The following is a 20,010-nucleotide window of genomic DNA, read 5'->3' as shown; positions in this document are numbered from 1 at the left end:
TTCATAGGTTCTTAGTCATCATGGAGGGATTGTACACACGGGGAGATGCCCTTCCTTTACACCAACGCGGTGTACACTAGTAACAGTCTGGCAACAAACGACTCAGCGTTTTTCAACCATCGTCTCGAGCCGGAAGTTCTTGGCACATGCTCCTTTGAACCATAAATCAACACAGTGAGGGAGCAACGTCCAAAATGTATAAAACGTCGTCCTGCTCCTTCGAGTTAACATGCGTACCGGGTATGGAAGCTGATTGGCAATTGTCGCGAGAACTTTCCGCCGTCTGGCGATCGTTCTCAGATTATTGGCTCGAGTTCGAAAACGTAGTGTCAAATAAACGGATGTTTGGCACAGTGTAGAAAACTGCTCATCGTCAAAAGTGGAGAGGAAAAAGAGTGGAGGATATGATTGTGGCGGTATGAGAATTATCTCGACGTATCAACCGTCGGCTGCCCTGGTCATTTCAATTTCAAACCGAATTCGATTCCTATTTAGGCAATCCGTCAGTTTCCACCTCGTCGCCACAGCTTGATCGGAGGCGAGGTACTCGATGGATGGCGGAAGTCGATCCTTGGCGTACAACATTCATCTCGATATCCCCATTTCGGATCCCTGCTTCATTCTGTCCGCCGTTCTCCATTAATGAATTCAGGCAGAAGCTACCGGATCAGACGAAGGAAAATGTCTAGTATTGAAAGCTTGGCAATGAATGTTGGTGGAGATGAATTATGCGAGACGGCTGTGCGCCTCGGGATGGCTTTGTGATCCAGAATGGAATCCCCCTCCTATATATGCCAAGGAAATGTTTGGACGCCTGCGGACGCCACTTTAGGCGATCCTTCGATCTTTCGTATGGTATGTATCTATGTATGTATGCATCTTGTACTAGGGATTCGAATGTTCGGTATTTTATGGCACCGCAAAGCGAGCCATCGCTATAAAAGTCGGGTGTTCGATGAGGGCGAACAATTTGTTCGATAACGATAAATTCTTGAAAGGTGTACAGTTTTACCGGGATCGTTCGGAATGCTTGAAGTAAAAGCTCCTCGTAAATAAAATATGGTATGATCAGAATATGATCGTCTCTAAATTGACTACATAAGGTACACCCGTGCGGTTCCACAGCACTGGGACGCTCAGACACAATCTAAAATGTAGAACAATGAAATACAATTGATTGGAAAACTCCCCCAATGTCCCGAAGACTTGAAAAAAGTCAACGACTCAGAGTTGAAGACTCTCGGAGGCGGTATGCGGGATCTTCTCGACCCGGCGATCAACAACGCCGCCCCGATAAGAGTTCTGAGCGTTCCGGTGACGGACCGCGATGAATGTTTCGATATTGGAACCGAAAGTGGCCTATAAATATATCAGTATCGATGCTTGAAGGAATATGTGAACCTTGCGAACCCTTCGGAATAGACAATCGTCTCTCCGTTTTCTTCAAATGCCTCTCGTTCAAGTATAAACTGCCAGCTACTCTCAATTTGGCTGCTGACAACAACGATCGACATCCATTGAGTCGGACAACTCGACCCAAAGCGTAGTCTCTCCAATTGAACCGCCAGCTCAACGTCAATCATCACTGTGTAACTGTGTACTATAATGTGGAATGTATTCTAGAAAGAATTCGACGTGAATTCTTCGGACCGCTCCCTGGGAGCGACACATCCTCTTCTCTATAGCGAAAGGAATAAGGTCTGTACGACGATGCTTGAAAATCGGCGCCGACTCTCTCGAACGCGACGGACTACCGAAAAGTTACTTCGAGCCAGGCTCGATACCGGGCTTGTGATTGTGTCCTGGATTCAATGATCAGAATTTCTAGAAAGAAAGCTCTACTGAGTTTGCTCGTTGGCGAGCTGGTGTCGAATGCGACACGTCTTGCGGTGGACTGCGAGGGCTGCTGAAGACGAGTAGGATTTCGGACACAGGTTGCAATTGTAAGGCTTCTCTAACGTGTGCCGTGATCGCACGTGATTGTCGCGGCATTCCCGTTTGTTGAAACAGCGCCCGCACATCGCACACTGATACGGTTTGACGCCAGTGTGCGTGCGCACGTGCTCTCGGCAACGCGATCGCGACGAAGTTCTGTGCTCGCAGAATAGGCAGCGGAACCTATAGGGGATTAAGACACTTCAGACTTCAGAGCAGCTCCTACCGAGGCTTTTATTGAATGCAAAACTCTGAACGGCGGGATAAATACCTTTCGTCGGGATCGCGGACGATGTATTCGTCTTCCTGGAAGACTTTCTGAAGGTCGCTTTCCCGGTTGAATCTCGCCATTTTACCTGAGGCGTCTTGTGTTAGCGAATCACCGTACTTGCCGACGAGAGCATTGTTGTTGCGTTCCATGAGACGAGAAATATCGCCGTAGAACTCGTTATTCGAGAAGAGATCGTCTAGAACAAAAAGCAGTCGACCGAGTCAGAAAAATCCGCGGCAGTTATCAATACTCGACTTGTCGTTGCGGTGGGTTCGGGACGGAAACTCAAGTTTGTTAGGAAGCACGAATACAATGAAAACAAAACAAACAATCGGGGATTTATTGGAATGCAGAACCTAGGCCGAGCGAACGAAGAAATGGGAAATGTCAGAGATATCAACGAACTCGATAAAAACTCGAGAAACGATGAACTTGAAACCTCCGATGCGAACCATAACTGCAAACAGGCTGCGGAGAGTAATCTCCGATCTCTTCACGTTCCAGATCAACTTCAAGAGCCGAGACACCATTCCCTCGAAGAGACGCACTTAAAGAATCATGACGTGTAGAGCAATCGGCTCGCCAATGAGGGACTGAACCCCTGAGAAATGGGGCGAAAACTACTCCCGAAACAGAGTTATCGTTCTTTCACATGTGGGGGGCAATGCTCAAGGAAGTCCCTGGCTAAATCACCAGCAGCTCCTCTCAGCCGAAGCGTTTTCCCTCGGATCTACCAGCGACTTCTTATATTTCACAAGGGATAGGAGATAGGAGTGGATGTTCTCCGAATCAGATGTGGACATCCGCGAATTTCCTGACCCAATGCGAAGTAGCTCTCGGAAAATCCCGATTCGCAATGATCTGTAAGAAGAAAATGCTTGATAGAATTTGTCAACGCTTCTCTCAATCCAAATGAACATATCACCGGTACCCTTACCTCCCCGTCTGTGCACTTATTCTATTTTGCGGTTGGATGAACAAAGCATGGAAGGGGCTCGGGGCCCGCCGCTACTGGAAATAGTGCGACTCAACCCAATACACCCCAGCCTTTACTCAGGGAGAGTTCTCTTCGGACTTACACTTCGAGCTTCATCAATTGGTTACATTCCTCGAGGAGCTCCACAACGAACGGACTTCTCAAACGAAATCGAGGGAAACTTTTCCGGACCATTCTGAATTTCTGCTCAAAAATGCAGACGGATACATTGCCAACTTCCTCGCGATCGATTGGAGCTCCTCTTAGAAAACACAACGGGGAATCGAATCCAGGACTTTTTTATTCACCGCCCACTGATGTCGAAGCGCGTTCATTCCCGCGTCCACGATGGAATCTCGGCACACGGTCTCGCACACCAACTGCCTTCACGGCGGATCCTTGCGGAATCCTAAAATATCTTCTCAGCACATGCCTCGAGCCGATGCTCATCGCTTGAGCTCGAATCTTTGGGTCTCCACCAATCCCCAACATCCATCTGAGCAGGTCGACTGATCGATGGATGTATAGTTGGGCTTACATAACTTCTACGTCTCTCGTGATGAATGGGCAGATTTACAGTGCATAAGTCTCGCTGAAGTAGACGCGAATTTTTTGTTGCATCTTTTACACGTAAATGGTTTTTCGTTAGTGTGCTTGGCTCGGATGTGATCCTCGAGCCTCGTTCCGCGGCTAAATTGTCTCTCACAGAAAGAACATTTCAGAAGAGACGCTGCCTGATGGTTCTTGTAGAAGTGATCGCGGATCGAGACGTAATTAGAATGCTGGAAATCACACAGAGCACAATAATAAACGCCGTCCACCTGGCGGCCGTTGCCCGCACAGTGAATTTTACTGTTGAATCTCTCGTCTTCTCTGGGAGGCGGAGTTCTCTGTGGGGTCCGGTTTTGCTCTTTGGAGGTTTCTTTGGTGTTGTTCTCTGGGGGCATTGGCTGCGGTTCCTCTTCTTCTTCCTGTTCTTTTCGCGAATCGTTCTCCCCAGCTTTCCGACAATCCTTGTCATCGGAGTCGAAGACGCCCACGGCCTCGACGGCGACGCTCCTCTTCTCTGGAAACGATTCAAGGCTTAGGCTCCGCGCCAGCTCAAGGTGGTCCTGTTCCCTCTATCCCCGTCAAAGAGTGAGTTTCCGCACTGGATTCGCAAATAACTTCGGGACTTATTTATGACGGACGAGCAAAGAGAAGAATGACGTTGCTGCGCTGCGGGTAGTATTGGAAGTGTGACAAGATTCTGCAAGGAAAGAAAGCATTAGCATTGGTCGGTCTCGCCCGCTCTGTCGATCAGCGACTTCAATGATAAACAATGAGGAGGATTCACTCCGAATGACTCCACTCGATATTTATTCCAGGTTATCGCACCTTCCATCGATCAAGACTAGATTCTCGAGACAGTGTTTACTACCTACCACGACACCATCCATGCCGTGAGAATTTCAAGACGTCACTTCCGAGATTGCGATTCCCTGAGCGGATACCTCGCGTACTCCGATGGGATAATCTCTCACCCTATTCCAGGATCCTACGTGATCAAAGTCGAGCTCGGTCGAACCACGACCCGCCAACGTTTTGATTCGCGAGGAGAGCGCCCCGTATGAACTCACCTCGAGTAAGGAACTGGGCTTCGATTCCTCCACTCGGATAAGGTAATCCTCTCAACATGGGCTACTTAGAGGAACTCTATTCCGGCTCACGGTGACTTCAGGGTGCTCCTTTCACAGGAATTCCGCTCACAGGTCGAGTTTCGACCTCACTGAGGGCTCAGACTCGAGAAGACCTGCTCGAGACAGATTGCCCGAGAGAATAGGAAGTTGTCGGAGATCAAACCGCGAAAAATCTGCGCCCATTTTCACGACGATTCGATTAGGAATTTCGAATTTACAGACCCCTGCGCACCCCAGGAGCTCCTTGTGGACCTTGGCAACTCGGGTGATGAGCGTACATCACATTACCTCTTGTCGAACTAGGCAGTTTGCCGCTAAAACTCTATTCAGAAGAATAGCTGCCCTTGGCTCTACAGTCATCAGTCACCACTGTGTTCCAAGTTCCAGAAAGTCGGCTCGCGCTATGCCTCCTTCGATAGTAATATACATACACAGCGGTCAATGGTGGGAATGATAAAGGCGTATCGTATGCTTCGCCGGACTCAGGTAAGGTACCTACATATGCTTAGAATCTGTAGGTAGCGCGATCTCCGCTTCCAATGCATGGGATACAGCTGTACACTATAAATATATTATACTATATGTATAAGAGATCTGCCGCAGCGTTCTTTTGAGTAAATGACTAGAATCGTGAATGACTAGAATGTTCATGATTCATGATCAATGCGCGGGACGAGATTACGAGAGAATTCCCGCAGAGCTCTCAATGCGCGGTTCGTATGTGTTTGTTCAGGGACGTCGAGCTCGTATAGGACATCTCGCAATGCGTGCAACCGTACGGTCTCTGCTTCAGATGGACGGTTCGAATATGCCGAACTAGTGGACTTCTCGCGGCGAATGTTTTCGGACAGTAGGAACACACGTAGGGTCGCATGGCAGCGTGATGTTGGTAGAAATGTTTTTTGAGACTTTTGCAGACCGCGTTTGTGTAAGCGCAGAACCTGCAGAAGTACATTCCGCCGAAGCGGCGATAATGCTCCGGTCCGAAGCGTTCCTGCAGATCATTGTAGAACCCGAGGGCCACTTCTTCGTTGGCCATCATCCTCGAGTCGTCTTCATCGACGTCGTAGGAGGGATCGATGTCTGAAAACACCGGAGAACCTTTCCTAGTCAGATTTTTATATTTCGGCTCGGCCAACCTTCCTCTACTCGAGCCGTCGGCCCTTCGTTCGCTAAATTCGGAGAGTTATGGAGTACACGGAGCTCCATTTGATTGAAGCCCGTCGATAGCAGCTATTTTTATTCAGCGGAAATTACTCGGGCAGAGATCGATATCCCATGGGATTGGACGAGGCGGCGACTGCGATGATCGTCTCGATCCTCTGGAAGGAAAGTTCGCGTTAGTCGGATCGACTTCTCGTTCTCACATCTTCTCGCAATTATCCGAAGGAAGTCGGATTTAGAAATTGACTTCATAGGAAACCAACAGTCGTTCTCTTCCATGAGAATCGTTTATTCTTAGGAAGCGCGTTCCATAATACGGCTACATCCGACCGTCGGAGGAGTATTCGCAGCACAGATGTGGATAGACTGAGTGATATGGGGCGGGTACCTATGATGATTTATCATTACAAAGTTGTGAACATCGATTGTGACGAACTTATACCATTCCCGCCATCGTGGACCCGAGGATACGGAGAGCAACACCCACAATGAACGGAATTCAAAATGACCGACTAATTTCATTGGGTAGGTTGATTCCTGTGCCGCGTGTCGACCTGGTCCACCATGGGCAGAAAACACACTATCTGACGGTCCCCCACGACGACGGGACTCCGCTGTCCTTGAGTTAAGATTAGATGGTCGTTGGCACCTTTCAGACCTCTTCATATTCCCTCTTCAGCTACGGTCTGTCGTCTTCGAGATCAGGTAGAGTTTAATATCGTCGCACCGACCTCTCGGAGCGAAAAACTCCCGAATCGAACCCCCGGATCTGAAACTGTCGAGTCCTCCGATCCTGTCGCTTCAGCTCCCGATTTTTCCGGCTCGATCCAACCGGGGTCGACCCGGAGCACAGGGCGCTTGATCAGTCTTCGCGAACGATACAGTTTTCGAACAGAGTCTTTCTCGGACTATCGGGCTGTGATGCGGTAGTTAAGAGATTATGCCGTCGCGGCCAGCCGGCTGACACTGTGCCGATCCAATTTCACTTTCACCATTGATTGTGATTGCTGGGCGAAACTAGTGCCAAGTTACGGCCTGGAGCTGAGTTTGAGCTTTCGTCGGCTTGCCAGGGTGAGCAGTATTGATATGTTTCCAAACTTTGTCCTGAGAGGCGTATGTATTCGAACAATGTGGACAAGGATACGGCTTCTCTTTGGTGTGTATACACCTGCGAACATAAGACACCCGTGAGTCAAACGCTCATAGAGCAAGGTCGCTGCGGCTCGATAGGCTACGACACCATGAACTCACCTGACGTGGGTATCTCGGCGATACTTTCGCGAAAAGGTTTTTTCGCAGAAGTAACACTTGTATTCTCTCTCCTTCCCGTCATGCCTGCCCGGGGTGCCCGCATCGGCGTTACTGATATGATTGTTGTTGTTCTCTGCACGTTCGAGTTCGCTCCCTGGCCAGGGCATGTTCAGAAGACCGATACCGTCGAAGATTTGTTTCCAGTCGCCTGCGTCTAGAGAGGAGGTTGGAAAAGGGAACAAAAGTCAAAATCAGAACGGGAAAAGAACAGAAATCGAAGACATCATAGAGCAAACACGGAATTTAATGAGCTCGCTTGAGCAACAGAAGCGAATTATAAAGAAGGGAATAAATCCGCAAACACCAGAGGAACTTCCTGAGAAAAACTGAACATAGATACGGGGAATATTCATCAAGATAAATCATAGATCGATTTTTATTAGGGAAAAAACAGAAGGCTGAACTGAATGAAACTCCGGAACAAATGGAGGGAAGGATGGGACCGGAAGGTTTTGATCTTTCAAATCTGCGAAATCTGGAAGAAGAACTTGAATCAGTTAAGGGGCTCCGTATGCGCACCTGAGCGGTAATATTTATGTTCACTCCACGCAAAGGCTCAATGACTTATCGGGGATTTCTTGCTTCATCGATTGAGAGTTAAATCTATCCCGCTGCTTTCGGCCCGGACCGCGACCCATCATCTCAGGGACTGAGCGAGGTTCCCCCATGGGTGTCAGTTACTGGCCTTCTACGAGCGTGGATAAGCTCAGTCTGCTGAGGTCTTCGAATACATTTATAGACGCTCATTCAGATTGGAGCATCTCCGAGCGCCACGGTTTCTCCTCGTCCGGGCCCCGGGGAAAAAGTTCACGCTTTTGGAGATATGAGGTTCGAACGTAAAACACTCTTCGCCGACGTGCAAGTCCTTCTAAGTTTATTTAAATAGTAGTATTCATTTTTACATTGGTTTTACATGATTTCCAACAGCTCTCAGAGGACCGACCCCGGAGATACCAATTTCTTCTCATGAGGTCGGAAAAACAAGGAACAAGGGAAAAATCACCACCGAACGCACTTCCGGGGCAGGAAAGAACGGTTTCCAGACAAGTTCTCTCGAGACTCTCTCCTAGTTCGAGGGAACCACCTGAGGTTTCAAGCTCTCTGATCAAGAGAGATGAGGAGCCGATCAATGAAGCAGTGACTATCAGATGACTCGATCTTACATTCCTAAGGCATGTATGCTGCTCTCGGTGAACTTCTATTAAATGCTACTCGGTTCGTTAACAGAACGCATCCAGCCCTAGCGCTACGCTTAAACAAACTACTTGGTACCTACAGCTCTAGATTCTTGATGTGACTATTTACCACAGCTGTGGTAGAGTTGTGAGTTTCTCGAGAAGAAATCCCTATTGCATCGGTCGCAACGGAAGGGTCGCTCTCCCGTATGCACTCGTCGCACGTGATTATCCCTTTGAACAAGCGTGCCGAAGGTAGAACCGCAGAATCCGCATGAGAACGGCTTCACCATACAATGCTTACTGTTAAAATGGTACCGCACATTGGTCACTACCGGCGAACTGTAGTCGCAGTCCGGACAATGATAGAGACCGTTTTGTCTTTGTAACTTCAGCAGAGGTCCAAGTTGTTCCGAATGCGGAGCGATTTCTAGAATACTTGACGAAACTAGGAGGCTGCTTGGGAGGGATGCCGCTAAGCTAACGGGAACCAGAGCCGAACAAGAGCTGAACGGAGGTGACGGTGGATGCGTAATTATCGGTGCTGGCTGCCCTGGTGGTCCGGATGGAACTTGAGAAGCCGGCCGACCTACCAATGAAGGTCCGGTGGGGGTTATCGTGAATTGGCCTGCAAGCAATTTTTGGAATATCAGAATCAGATGCATTACTCCTTCTCTTTCGGAAAACGAGGGTGGTCAAAATTCCGAATTTATTCACACAAGCAGAACATCGAAGGTCTCCCAGCTCGTTGGCCTTAGAAGCAGTCGGAGCTCTGAAAGGAGAAGAGACGTTAGTAAGGATTCCCTTGGAAGTTCATTTCTGGCTGCAATCTGAGACCGATAGCTTTCCCGTCCGTCGATAGACCCGAAGCACCCGAAGAGATCATAGCGGACGTTCTTCACCGTGAATACACATTTATTGACAGTCGTTATGGGAATGTCTCAAGCTGGTTCGAAAACAGACAACGGAGTCGATTCGTATTCTTACACTATGGGACTCGGGGCAGATTATCCCGGGAGGGAAACAGCACGCTTGTCGGATCACGAAACGGAAAAATGATGTGCAACTACGGTGAGAATGCGGCGATTTCGCACTCGAGATATGTGCTCAACTAATCAACTACCCAAGCGGAACCGTAGCGGAGGGACCATCCCGCTGATTACACGTTCGATCCGTGGAAAACTCAGATAGACAGGTAAAATCTCACAAGAAATGCCTCCCATAGCGTGTTATACGGTCACTCGCGACGAAGCGAGTTCTGCGAGGACCGAAGTGATTCAAGAGCACGTGGCTATTAATAGAATTGAAACAGGCCGATCGATAAGAACATTGGCGACAGACATAAAAGCCGGCTTCTGTGATCTGGAAAGAGTCCGTCTGGGATCCTCTGAGCGGGCCGGGACATAAATCGCTAAACGATGCGGAGACTCCAGACCGTAATATATCTGTAAGAGTGATAATTCTTAGCTTTTCACATCATTAGTTCTTATTCTTGGGGCTTGGGACCGAGTATGTGGAACCATAATCGATATACTTGGGGCCCGTATTTCGTTATTAGCGCTCTACGGGACGCCTTTGTGGGACCTATCCCCTGCTAGCCGATAGAGTTTCCTCCTCTCTGACTTTGCTCTCGGACCCGCCTCGATATCCGGAATCTTCGCAGCCTAAGGGAGCAGTAAGAAATAATCAAGTCTTCAGCTCGAAAAAAATTTATTCATTTCAATATGGATTACCAACAATTGAGGCTGAACGGATAAGTTCGGATATGTATATAAGGAGCATATCGATGATATAGAAAAAATATGCGTTCAATATGTGGTGTAAATATGTAGCTTGATGTGTTCCGAATCGATCTGGATAGAATATTCCGAACGGTTCCAGTTGCTGCAACCGCTTCTACGATTATACCGATGGGTAATTCCCCAGTGTTTGTCAGGTCCTCTCCGGATTTACCTAGCGATTGCTGGATAGTTAAAGTAGACGTATAGCTTTTATCGTAACAAAGATTGCAACTAATGTATTGGCACTCCAATGGCTTATTCGGACACGAATAGCAATGATGAAGGATCAACACTCCGTAGTTCGTGTTCAGCGAGCTGGGAGAGGGGTGCTTTAAGTATGTGTAGTTCGAGTGTTAAATTACACTCAGGATTTCTCATATTGTAGTCTAGCATCGTATATTGCGTAGAGCTCATGTACGCTCTGTAAAGTAAATTGAATAAGGTTCCCCATTGACAATAGTAGAGGAAAATTAACCGGGTTGCGAAGCAAAGTCTTGATATTGGACTATCGATCGGCGCTCCGGATCGGATCACCGTCTCAGTTAGCCAGGTGTTCCAACCAATGGAATTTCTGGTTGTGTGCCTTCCAGAGCTCTTTGCGGGCGAAAGCCTTCTCGCAATGGGCGCACTTGTAGGGTTTCTCGCCGAAATGCCGGGCCTGGATGTGTCTCTTCATGTGATCTACTCGACTAGTGTTGTATTCGCAGTGTTTGCAATGGTGCAGAGAGCCTTGCGTTCGGTACTGATCGTTGTAATTGACTTTCGATTCCACGGTTATCATGGGCAATCTAGAGCGGGCCGAGTAACTCCCGATATAGGAGTTGTCTCTGTATTTCGCAGGCAAAACGTCGCCGACGGGCATCGGATAAAGCATTCCTGAAATGAAGGGGTGCCCGAGTTACGAATCAAACGAAAACATACATAAAATCAACACAATAACGATATGAGGAAATGAAACGGGGTTACTGTCAGAGGGAGCGAGTTCGAGGGAAAAAAGGGAAGAAAGGTCGAAACGAATGAGGCCCGACCCAAACTCAAGGAGAATATTTATTCGATCCTGGACAGCGATAGACCAGAAAATCACTGAGCGCGATCCGCTGTTTGTCTGTTCAAAACTCTCCTCCGAATCGAGAAATGGAAAAAAAAGGATCTCGCACAGCAGCTCGAGTATTCAGGCATATCGATCGACTGAACAGAAACGGAACGGAATTCCCTTGAAATGAGAATCAGACGAGAAGGCGGGGAGCGGTAGAGCTCGGAAGACTTCGACGAGAGGAGTCACATCTGGAAGAAGAACTTTTTATTAGCTTTGTTCTGGGGGCTCCTTATCGATATGAAACATCAGCCCGTGAGAGTGAAAGAATCACCTCAAACCTCTTTCCGCTTATGAAACAGATCGATATCCTATTTATTCACAAATTCAACTATTCAACATAAATTACACGAGATGAGATTTCGCGCTGGACAACATTTGAGGTATGGATGATCACTTCCTGCCGTTGTGCGTACTTTTACAATGCTGCCATAGATGGTAACTAGACGGGAAGGCTTCATCGCAAAGCTGGCATTGGTACGGCTTTTCTCCGGTATGAAGTGTTCGGAGATGATCTTTCAGCGACATATCACGGCTGAAACCTTTTCCGCAGAATGTACACACATACGGTTTGATGGTGCTGTGACGATGCCAAATGTGCCTTCGCATATGATCGACTCGCGAAGTCGTGTACGAGCAGCAATGGCAGCTGAATAAATCTCCATCCTTGGCGAATTTCTCGTGAGGTTGTGGTGGTCCCGTCAGAACTATTTGGGGACAGAGGTCATCAGCCCGCACCGGTGCGGCTGGATCGCTCAGGTGCGGCACAGGTGGGATGCTCGGTAGGTGCAGCTCCTCTTCATAGATAAACTCTGTGGAAAATGTAATGCGGTCAGATACCCCTATACCTTCCAAGAGCGGTTCCGATCCTTGCGAAGAAGAGCGCGGCCGGGTTCCAATTCAGGCAGGGGAGCAGTGCCCCAGTGCCTAGCCGCAGATCGAAAGTTACTTTATTGTCACGAAGGCTCCAGATATGAGGGATTTGCGTTTTCCCGAGGGTCTCCCGAGCGCTGCGACGTGAGCCGCGATTATCTGGAAAAAAATGGATCTTAGATGAAACAGCACCGCGATCCCACTCGACGAGGTGAGCTCTGCTCAGAGTTTTTTCGGGTCGGCCATCGCGCGATGAGATGATATGCCTGGCCTTCCGGAGTTGATCAAAAGGTCACCAGCGCAGAGTTCCAACGTGAGCTGCGATTTATTAATATCGACCTTCGTTCAATCTCTCACGCGAGTCCTTATCTATAGTACAATCAGTGTTTCACATAATTTGGGACGATATATTATCCATCGTGTAAGTATATAACTTTCTTCCCGACAAACCCATATTCTGCCTCGTCCCTCAGAACTTTGAGTCATCGAGCCTCTTGTACCCTGTACACATCGGACTAGCTTGCGAATACCTAGCGTGAGTCGAGAAACAGTCACAAATTCCTGGTCTCGCATTCGATAAACACTGAGGGAACAGTAGACGCAACTTCTCCTTTCGGAGCCCTCACGGATTGATAGCTCACATCACACAAACAATCGCCTGCTGCCCTTCTTCTTCTCGCCCTGCACATATGTATCTCTCTACCTATTCTTTGAAAACAAATTCCCAGATCCACATACCAATATGACTAGTTCATATATGTGACCGTTGATTAACTCGGCGTCGAGGATGTACAATAAACTTTGGTGTCTCTCAAAATTAAAAACATAGCCTCTCTGATGAGCGACACTAGCCGCTATCCACGCTTCATCGTACAGATATCTGGTTTCAATCACGCTCCTCCAGTCTCACTTCCACAGAACATCGTCGAGGGAACTGACTCATCTGTCCGGTTCGACTCCTGCCGCGAGCTTTCCAGCCTCGTTCAGCATCCTCACTGTGTCGTTACAATTCCATAAAAACCTGTGTATACAGAAACGCAGTATCGAGCCAGATCCGTATCCGGAATCGTGGCCCGACGATATGACGCCCTACCGGTCTCACGTCGTCACCAACCGGCGAATTGCCTGACTGTAGCGAGAAAATTACAGTAGAAAACAAGCTTCCTCCATCGAGCAAAACACTCCTCAGGATTTGATAAGTCTAAACTGTCGCATTGAACCTCAACAAAATCAAAGAGTGGGTTTTCCCCCTTGCAGCAAATATTTAACAGCGTCTTCTTGCTGAAGGGAGAACTTCCCGTGTTTTCGAAATCCCAGATACTGATTCCTCGCCTCATGAACATGCCAACATAGCTCCCCGGGTTCTGTCGTCATTCGATTTGACAAGACCCTGACAACTTGCTCAGCCCGAAGATTTTCGAACCTCCGCCAACGAGACGCTATGCCGAATGATTGCGGTCTTCGTGAAGCCGCAAAGCACCCGATGACGCGAAAGTTTTCTCACAGTGTTGGCATCGAAATGGTCTCTCTCCGGTATGTTTAGCTCGCAAATGGGAGTCCAGTACCTGTAGAACAAGCCACCGGACAATTTTGATCGTTCACCTGAGCAGAAGAGCCGGGACTTAAAACTACGCGAAGCGAGTAGTTACCTGCTTGGTGGAAAGCCATCGGCCACACAACAGACACTGATACTTCTTGCGAGACCATTCCATAGCCGATTGCGAACCTAAACCGAAGAGATTCCAATCGTGATCATTCCCTGGAAGAGCAATTATCTTGTCAATGGAAGTCTCTAGAGTCGAAGACATTGCGCCTCAGCATGAAATTTTCCCAGTTTCCCTCTCTGATCGGACGGCCTAAGAGCGAAAAAGAAAATCTGTCCCCTTTGAATTTTATTCCTCATTATGGATAATTTATTCGGTTTTAGCGCATATACTTTGTGTACAATGACAGCACCACGCTAGCCGACATCCGGCAGACCGTCCTTATGTGGCGACGAGCCGATGACGGCTGATTTCTCATTTGTCTCTCACAACTCCGATTGGATGAGTTCGACTCTCGGACATCGCTCGAATAAATGCTACATCGTAAAATCGGCACGGCTCCTGGAAGAAAATGGGTGGTCAGAAAACTCTCATTCCTCCGTCATACCTCCACGGTTAAATTGAATCGACAGCCGCCGTAGGCGAAGGAGAATCAGGTAGAACACACAAGTAATACAATACTCGACGTTTATATTCCAATCACGGGTGAGACTGCGTCTCAGCATAACACCGATCGGATCCAATGCGATTCCGCAATACACTTCACTCCTCCTCCTTCACTTCCCATATATCTATAAGAATATCTACACAACAACCTCATATATTTATATATATCTCCGCCTGAAGAACTTCTGCCCCGTCACCGGAATTCTCTTGACTCGGCGGATCAGAATTTTGATCCGATCTGTGACGCTCTTCACAGCCTCTCGGGAAGTTGTACGACCCTCAAAAGCGACTAGACCTCTTGAACTGCACGTTTTGCTCATACCTATGCTCTATGCTAATTACGATTACAGTAGTCTCTCAATCGAGACGATCACCATTCCCCCATTCTCACTCAGTCTTCCTCATTCGGAAGTGCCCTCAATGATTAGGCGCTCGTGGGTATATTTGAAAGCCGGGTGGTCGACGAGTTTGTTCTTTGGGCGATCATCATCTCTATGGGCAACTCGCTCCACCCATTTGTCAGTGATCGGTACAGCGCAAGGTCCGAGGGAACCCCGAGACGTGGATCAGCTCCCGGTATCTTGCTGACCAAGATTAGAGATGTTAAATCGCCTCATTCTTCGAACAGTCGTAACACTGTTCGTCCCCGATCTCCGTTGCTGTCGCCGCGTAACGCGTATCGCGTGATTCACCACCGGAGTACAACTTAAAGCTTAGAGCGAGTGAATCGGTTCTCTAACGTGAATCCTTTCGACTGTCGACTCCAGGGAATTCGCGCAGCTGCACCAGGCTGGTAATCTCCCGGACGGCGCCGCCCCGTGGGATAGAACCTCACCCCCTCTTGCTCACGGGTAGCGGGATGGGGAAACCGCATGAGAAGACTGGCACTGTGATTATTCTGCAGCTCATTTCGAGAGCAGGACGAGAGTCGACGATTTCTTGCAATCAACCCGAAGTATCGTTGAAAGTTCTCGGCAGACATCACCGCAGGCAGCTGCGATGAGAGATATCGTCCTGCAATTCAGTCTCGCCCGTCGAGATCCGTGAGTCGGGCTCCAGAGAAGTGTAACGCAGCCTATTCCGACGCATCGAAAACAGGGTAATAGAAACTTAATGGTTCCGGTGCTCATGCAGACGGAGAGCGGGCGTGGTTGCGAATGCTTTGCCACAGAGAGTACAAGGATATGGTCTTTCCCCCGTATGACGTGATCTGATGTGACCTTCAAGAGCTTGTTTCCCACTCATCCATCGACGACATACATGGCATTGAACTCGTCTGGTCCCGGTCTCGAGCGGTGGGGCCAGAGGTTCCAGAGTCCAGCCCCTCCAATCGGGCGGTGGTGAGTCTGAAAGTGTGGAATTGTTTCTGACACATATCTGGCTCCGGAAGAGGGATTCATTGGCCTCAGCAGGATCTGGGCAGATTGGCTGACAGTTATACACATTATCTATCGGAGCCAGAAATTTCACGGAACCACTCAGAGTCATTTATTTCCAATGCTGAATCGATCGAAATCCGTAGAGACTTGAGGGGCCTGGACGTCGGATGACCGATGGGCAAACATCTGTAATTGGAAAGAGCGATTAGGTTCCGTTCAACGAGCTTTCTCACGATAGATTGTAAAAAATTTAAAGGCAATCCTGCGTGAGGTTCTCATAGCAGAGAACAGATCCGACCAGTAAGATAATCCTACGCATTCATGGGCCTCGTGGAGAATGAGCAAGATGAAGATAGAGTCGAAGACATCTTTATTCAACTCATAAGAAAATCCGAACAGTCACTTGAATGATCAAGCCGTTTCGAACGCCAGTGGTTCCCGAGACCACCTCAGAACTCAACGAGAGCAAAATCGGCTCACTCTTATATCCCCATCCGCTCGTTTCCGCCCGTATTTACAATCCAAAGTCATACATTCTGTGGGTATGGGAAAACAAAAGAAAAACGTAGGACTCAAATGCATATCGCCAGACCAAGACATCCAGGTCTGAGCTAGCTTCCCAACGGATAATATGACTCCATCTTTCAACAAACCCCTAAAAACTATGATCCGAAAAATGCCCCAAGATTTTAACAGTTTGTAGTTCTTTGTCACCTTCTCCTGATGCTCAATCTATGATAATGTATTTGATATTATCTAGTTGGCCAACGGACCCGTCGTCGAGTGAGAGAATGGCTAAGCGTCCTCCATTCTCTTACACGATGGGAACTGTGCTGTCATCTCTGCTGTCATCATTCAGTATTAAACTTTTTCCGTCGAGCACTACTGATACCCCCGTCACATTTTTAATACTTTGCAAAGCCATCCGTAAAGCCACCCGGAGCCGTTCCCGCGGGAGGAACGTATCTTGAAGTATCCCGATCCGATCGAGTCCACCTACTCCCTCCTTTCTCACGTCGACAAGAGACATGTCAGAAAATGACGAGTGGTCGTGTTTTCACGAGGGCACCTGCTGGCTCTAATCGTCCCCATGACTGCTTCCTCGTCGAACCTCATTCGACTCTGCGATTCAAACCCCTTACAAAATAGCTTTAAGTAGCGCATTCCCTCTCGATTGGGCTCAATGCTTCAATGATGGCGGTCAAGATGATGATGCGAGTGATGAGAATACCTATCTGACGAATTTGTGGCTTGACTCTTATCATGACTTTCTTCGATGACTCACTTCAGGTCTTCATTCATGGCGATGAATATCGTCTTCGCGTACCAATGTCGCTTGACTTCGCAATCATTTCTCTTGCTCGTACCTCTCAGGATGGTGCCTACGCATGTGCATGCCTCTGGTATTTGGCGCGCAGAATCGTTTGACGCAGAAGAAACATTTATAAGGTTTCTCTCGCGTGTGTGCGGAGCGGATGTGATTTTCTTGGTTGCGTCTGTTGGCGAATTTTCTGAAACAGATTGGGCATTGGTGCTTCATGAGGAGTTCTGGACTCGATTCGTACGCCTCCACGAACTGAACGGGGGCGATGCCGTTGCACTCATCTTCCTCTTCTTCCTTGAAGTACGCCACGGGCTTGAAAGCTGAAAGCGAATGCCTGATTAGCTTGGACTGTCAGCTTATGCACCGCCGTGGCCAGCGTCCGAGTGATTCCGGTGAGCGGTGTGAGGTGTGAGCGATAGACCAGACATTTCCTGCACTAAATGACACTTAACAGCATGGAGATATTTTATTTGAAACTTCGAGTTATCGAACAGGTCGCGACCAGAAAGATTTTCTTGCAAGACACCCCTTTCACGCACATGTTAATTGCACATTGAACCTGAAATGGAACCCACCGCATTAGAATTTGTTCATCCTCGTCGATCAAGCATCAGGAGACTGCCATAATTTTTCTCAGCCGGCCGAGATAGAGGGCACCGCTTCAACTTCGTTTGAGCTTTTTATTTCCACTCTCTCACGCACTTCGCAAACATAATGAGTTCCCTTCTCTATATATCTATCTATGCACGTGTGTGTGTATATATATATATATATATATATTTATATATTTATAGTATGTCCTCATCTCCTCTAGATTGTATAATTATTGCTTTCATGGCCAGAATACGATCGACTGACGGCTCGAGCAGACCAACTGTCCGAAAGATACCATCGTCAATCTGATTGCATTTAGGTTCAACAATTGAGTTAACGCTTGCGTTCAATCATTAGAAATGACTCTTTTCAATAACAAGGAGTAAACGCGAGACTCACGAGTAGCCCGGGGATGGCGGGGTACCCATAGCGACTTCGGCAATTGACTGTTCGAAGATTTTATCAGGTAACTATGTAGGATGTAGAAACTAATCCCGTGAAAGGCACAATCATTCCCCTCATCAGAGTATTCAGAGGATAAACAATCAGAGTGTGGCAATAACAACACATCCGATGGCATCGACGTACGCGACGAACCCTTTGGGTGAGTCATCGACATCAGTCGCTTTTGAGTATGTTGCAAGCTATTGATTACCTATGAAATTGCACTTGTCGTCTCTAGATGAAAAGCAGGAAAATCGCGAAATCTCTCCGAAACGAGAAAACTGAGGCTCGAGCTAGAGTTTCACTTTTTGTGAGTTAGAATGTGATTTGACCGCCGCACGGCAGGCCTCAAAAATCCGTCAGCGACATCGACCCTTGTAGAAGATCGAAATGCCGAACTTTGACGTGGCGGTGAAGTGAACTCTTCTGGTTGAAAGTCATATTGCAATGAAGGCAAGAGAAAGGCCGTTCTCCTGTGTGAATTCTCTCGTGACGGATCATTTTGTTTTTATCGACAAATAACTTATCGCAAAATGTGCATCGATGTCCTTTCTGCATCGAATGAGCGTCCATGTGCCGGTTGAAGCTCGTGACGCAATTTGTGCGATAGGTACACGCACAACAAGCGTAGCGAAACTTCTCGGGTGAGTCTTCTTCCAGGAAGATATCGAGCAAGTTCCGATTGGCGTCCTCTTTCCCCGGAAAATCTGTAAGGACAGCGATTCTTTCCTATTGAGCGATTATATGTAGCTGATCGCTTCAGCGAGCGACCTGCGTAGACGCGGCGACGATCCTATCGCAGACGATGCATGACAGCTCCAGGAGTAGTAGTGGTAACGATCAAGCGAGACGGCGACAACATTGACAACGGCATGGTAAACCCACACGAGCCTTAGTAGTGGTAGCACATGCGAAGGGGTTAACTGGAAGGTTAGTGGATCGATGTCATTGTCGCATTCATCAATTTCACCCGTTTCGACCGCCAGAAGGCATTCAAGCCACTCATTCGAAGTCTCTCCACGAACTAGAGGGTGAAGGAGGAAATCCAGGCTCGCGATAGGACGTCTTCTCGCCGAACCTTGGCTCCCTGGCTATACTGCCTTAAAAATCCTGAAGCCTGTGGCTACTCCTCTTTCACGGAAGCGAGCCTAAGAGAATACGGACAATTCTGGAATGTGATTTGCCTTTTTTACTCTAAAGAAAGAGTATCACTGCCTAGAGCTCAGCAGTCTCGAGCCGATCAGAAGTCTCCTCTCGCGTACCCCGCGAAACATCTGGAAGGAGAATTATATTAGTCACGCTCTTCGCCTTTGCATTCGAGACATTGATAGAATACGCGTACCTTCCGTATATGAGAAACGACAGAGAAACTGACATGACGAAGCTCGCTTTTATTTTTGCGTTCGCCTGAATGGTGAGTATTGAGAGTTGCATCGCCGAACACCATCGGATACGAAGCTCTTGCAAGTCCCATCAACACCAGGATGAATTAGATAACGACTAGACATTTTTTGACGCTTTATCACACGCCATCAAGTTACGGATTCTTGGAGTTCGATGCATTGCGGAATGTCGGCGAGCCATCGGAAAAACTCTTCGCCGTATGTCGGGCGCTGGCCTGGGATTTCTCTAACAGCGAACATTGCACGGAACAGCGGTCATATCTCGCAATAGATATGAGATCGGTAAATCACAAGATCTGTTCGTAGAATACCACAACGTTGTACAGAAATATGTACCTAGGACAAGGTTCAAGTAGATGTGCTTTAGAGATCATCGATTCGGGGAGTATTATGATATT

General features: G+C 48.0%; 3 protein-coding genes across 3 annotated transcripts; all 3 read right to left on the bottom strand.

Annotated features, from left to right (window-relative positions):
- Positions 1-1,838: 1,838 nt before the first annotated feature.
- Positions 1,839-7,443, bottom strand: LOC100908934 (zinc finger protein 845-like). Its single transcript, XM_029111738.1, has 6 exons — positions 7,277-7,443; positions 7,093-7,193; positions 5,687-5,944; positions 3,760-4,248; positions 2,207-2,402; positions 1,839-2,118 (listed from the first exon to the last, which is right to left on the bottom strand). The coding sequence occupies exons 1-6, from the start codon at positions 7,441-7,443 to the stop codon at positions 1,839-1,841; spliced, it is 1,491 nt and encodes a 496-aa protein (XP_028967571.1).
- Positions 7,444-10,830: 3,387 nt separating this feature from the next.
- Positions 10,831-13,926, bottom strand: LOC100908653 (gastrula zinc finger protein xLCGF3.1). Its single transcript, XM_029111737.1, has 3 exons — positions 13,908-13,926; positions 11,802-12,197; positions 10,831-11,168 (listed from the first exon to the last, which is right to left on the bottom strand). Exons 1-3 carry the CDS (start codon positions 13,924-13,926, stop codon positions 10,831-10,833), a joined length of 753 nt encoding a protein of 250 aa, XP_028967570.1.
- A 1,652-nt stretch (positions 13,927-15,578) lies between these two features.
- Positions 15,579-18,782, bottom strand: LOC114828273 (zinc finger protein 569). The gene is made up of 5 exons (XM_029111736.1): positions 18,583-18,782; positions 17,711-17,730; positions 17,215-17,491; positions 15,939-16,033; positions 15,579-15,814 (listed from the first exon to the last, which is right to left on the bottom strand). Exons 1-5 carry the CDS (start codon positions 18,780-18,782, stop codon positions 15,579-15,581), a joined length of 828 nt encoding a protein of 275 aa, XP_028967569.1.
- Between the last annotated feature and the right edge of the window lie 1,228 nt (positions 18,783-20,010).

This window comes from Galendromus occidentalis, unplaced genomic scaffold (genome assembly GCF_000255335.2).
Source record: "Galendromus occidentalis unplaced genomic scaffold, Mocc_1.1 scf7180000077464, whole genome shotgun sequence".
NCBI classification, from domain to species: domain Eukaryota; kingdom Metazoa; phylum Arthropoda; class Arachnida; order Mesostigmata; family Phytoseiidae; genus Galendromus; species Galendromus occidentalis.
Note: the sequence above shows the minus strand (reverse complement) of the source record. Positions and strands in the feature narration are given on the sequence as shown.